The 2,994-nt window shown below is 42.7% G+C and overlaps 1 protein-coding gene across 1 annotated transcript; it reads right to left on the bottom strand.

Annotated features, from left to right (window-relative positions):
- Positions 1–1,022: 1,022 nt before the first annotated feature.
- Positions 1,023–2,537, bottom strand: LOC148843873 (protein ENHANCED DISEASE RESISTANCE 2-like). The gene has a single exon (XM_088960137.1). The coding sequence runs from the start codon at positions 2,257–2,259 to the stop codon at positions 1,312–1,314; it is 948 nt and encodes a 315-aa protein (XP_088816263.1). The 5' UTR covers positions 2,260–2,537; the 3' UTR covers positions 1,023–1,311.
- Between the last annotated feature and the right edge of the window lie 457 nt (positions 2,538–2,994).

The following is a 2,994-nucleotide window of genomic DNA, read 5'->3' on the forward strand; positions in this document are numbered from 1 at the left end:
GGCCATGATCATCACTACTTCCAGAATCTTACAAAATTGACATAGTTTAAAAGTAGAAGCGAAAAGAAATAAAAAGTTTTCCAAAAATTTCAGTAAATTCCCTTTGGAATAAAGAACAGGGAAAAGAGAGAAGAACAAAGAACTGAAGAGAAAAACTAAGGTATAGGGCAAGCGTGGTCTGGAGTTCGAATCAGCCCCCCACAATACTACCTATCATTGGGAGATGTTCCCAACACATGGTGAAGATGTGTTGTGAAAGGTTGTGGGAGACAGTCTTGTGGGGGGCTGATTTAGTCTCCTAATGGAGGGATTCAGCCGATAAGATCAACTTTTTACTCCTGATATCAATAAAAATCACACTTAATATAATAAGTAGAACAGGTTTGTCACTGCTATTCAATGCTTGGGAGGAGGAAGGAGGTAAACAGTTCCCTTATACTATAAATAAGAGAGAGATTTTACAATGCATTAATCTCATGTCTTTGTTTGATGTTTTTCAATATTTTTGATATTACTGATTATTTATATTAAGAGTGATTTTTATTGATATTAGGGACAAAAAAATTGCCTATATCAGCCAGAATCCCTAAGATAAATCTAAACAATTGCTCTGCTCCAAATATTATTAAATAATGTACCTCGCACCACATTATCTGCTGTCAATCCACTATATAAAACCTAGGAAAAGAAAGAATTGTAAAAAGAGAGAAAATCCGGATCTACTCTTCACACCGATCTCCCATCATGTCTTAATCGCAGTCGCACATCGGAAACATTTTGCGTAGTTATATTGAGGAGAGATGTTCCCGGGATGTGGCTGTCAGGTCGGTGAGAGGATGAGGAAGAGATACCAATTCTCTCTATCTTCAGCTAGAAAGAAATTCCAATTTCACTGCCATATCCCAACGGTGGAAAAGCCTCGCAGGTAATGTGATCTCCTATCGGACTCCATGCTCCATCCCTCACACCGCTCAAAACCAACAACACAAACTAACAAAAACGACCCCATCAACCCATCCTTCTTCTAACTCAAATTAATTATTTATTTTATTAATAAAGGAAGATTACAATTATCGATAGCAGAAACGACGAAAAGGCCTCCAAAGAAAAATCTCTTCACTGCATCCAATCATTTAACCGAGATTAACCGAGAGATCAATCGAGATTTTTATTATCTACAACATTTAAACTTTAAAACACCCCAGGAAAATAAAAGGGGCAAAAAAAGAAGGAAAAAGATAAAGAGATATAGACGAAGATTTCAGAAGACAAAGAACACCCCAACCGTCTTTTGTTTAGGTTTTTGTTTTCTTAGCTTTTCTCTTCATCTCCAGATTTAGAAACCGGAGCGTTTCCTTGATGATGCTTGACCTTACGACACCCACTCTTCCCTCCCTTGCACGTTACTGACGCCGTTACTTCCGCCGCCGTCGACGACGTCTCAACAAAAGTCGCCGACGACATCTCCATCTGCGCTATTCTAACAGCTCCGAGCAACTTCTCCGGCAACTCCTCCTCCGTCTGCGCCTCCACTAAAAACCCCATATCGATCGTCACCGCCGTCACGTACCCTAACGCCAAGTGTAGAATCGCGCTAGCCAGGGTCGAACTCCCGATATCCACATCGATTTCCAGATAATTCTCTCCTCTGTGATAGTTGCAAGTTAAAGCCTTCCCTAACAAGCATGCCGCATAGTTTCCCACGGCAGCTTTCACGATCCACGGCCCTTTCACAATGCGGTTAACGATCTTGAATCGCTGGTTCCGAAACGCGTCATCTCCGTGTATGAACCTGTAGAACAGCGATCCTACAGGGATCGGTTCGTCCGCCGCGAAGTAGAAAACCGCACTGTGGTGCTCGCGACCGGGGACTTGGAGATTCACCGCGAATAAGAACGTTTTGAGAGAGTTTCCGAGTGTCTGTGACTTCCTGAGCGCGTTGGCGATTCTGTTGTCGGATCGGGCGAGTACATTATCGAGTTTGGCTAACGACCGGAGCCAATCAACACCAGCGGGCTTTAGTAGCCAGTCGCAGGATGGACATTTTTGTCTCTTAGTGAAGAAGTTCTTGCTGCGGAGAGCAAAGAGATCGCCCGGAGGTGAGGCCCAGCCGTTCGATCCTGTCTGGAGGTCCACGCGTTTTAGGGATCCTCCGTTGATAGCTTCGTCTCTCCAGTCCCCTCCATCGTCACACGATTTCGAGCAGACTCCGGCAGATTGTCCGCCGGAGCTCCGGTTCTTCTGCTTCATTGAGCACATTATAGGCCTCTCCTGTCACCAAAGTCCAAAGACCACTGCCGCTACTACTTCAGTCCGGAACCCTCTCTCTGACTCTCTCTCTGCCCTCTGCATATTATATAAAACAGTTGGAAGTCTGATTGATTACCCCCGACTTCATAACTAAATACAAGAATGCCATTCATCAAATGTCGAGAATACCCTATACGTGTTAACAAGTTTTATAGTAATTGAAAAGGGATAACATTGTAATTCTAGCGTTCTTTTATTTCTTCAAACTGGAAACTTTGACAGTGTTGACTTCAGTATGTGTTCAATTTATACAAGGTGAGATTCAATTCAATTGCAAAAAAATCAACATTAGCATTATTTACAAGTCGAGTGTTTTCACCCGATCCATTAATCCAGCCGGTTGGCCAGTGGTCCGGTCAGTTCAGGTCAACCTCTATTCTCTAACCTACCTTGTTACAAAACCTGTTGACTTACTCAAAGACCCATTGATCCAGACGATTGGATCAATAATCCATTGACCTGCCAAAAATCAACATTAGCATCTTGTAAGTAATTATTGTTCATTACGACTGTGACGATTGTGATTGCACTGAAGGTATCAAATTAGAACCACATAAATCCATGACAATACACAAGCCGATGCGAATCCGCAACGACTCCGTCAACGATGAGCTCAAGAACATTACGGATCTGCGATACACTCAGGAACTGACGTGCATTTACAAGAAGCCAAAGATTATTCAC

Source organism: Nelumbo lutea, chromosome 8 (assembly GCF_056320005.1).
Source record: "Nelumbo lutea isolate HS-2025 chromosome 8, American lotus-T2T, whole genome shotgun sequence".
NCBI lineage: Eukaryota > Viridiplantae > Streptophyta > Magnoliopsida > Proteales > Nelumbonaceae > Nelumbo > Nelumbo lutea.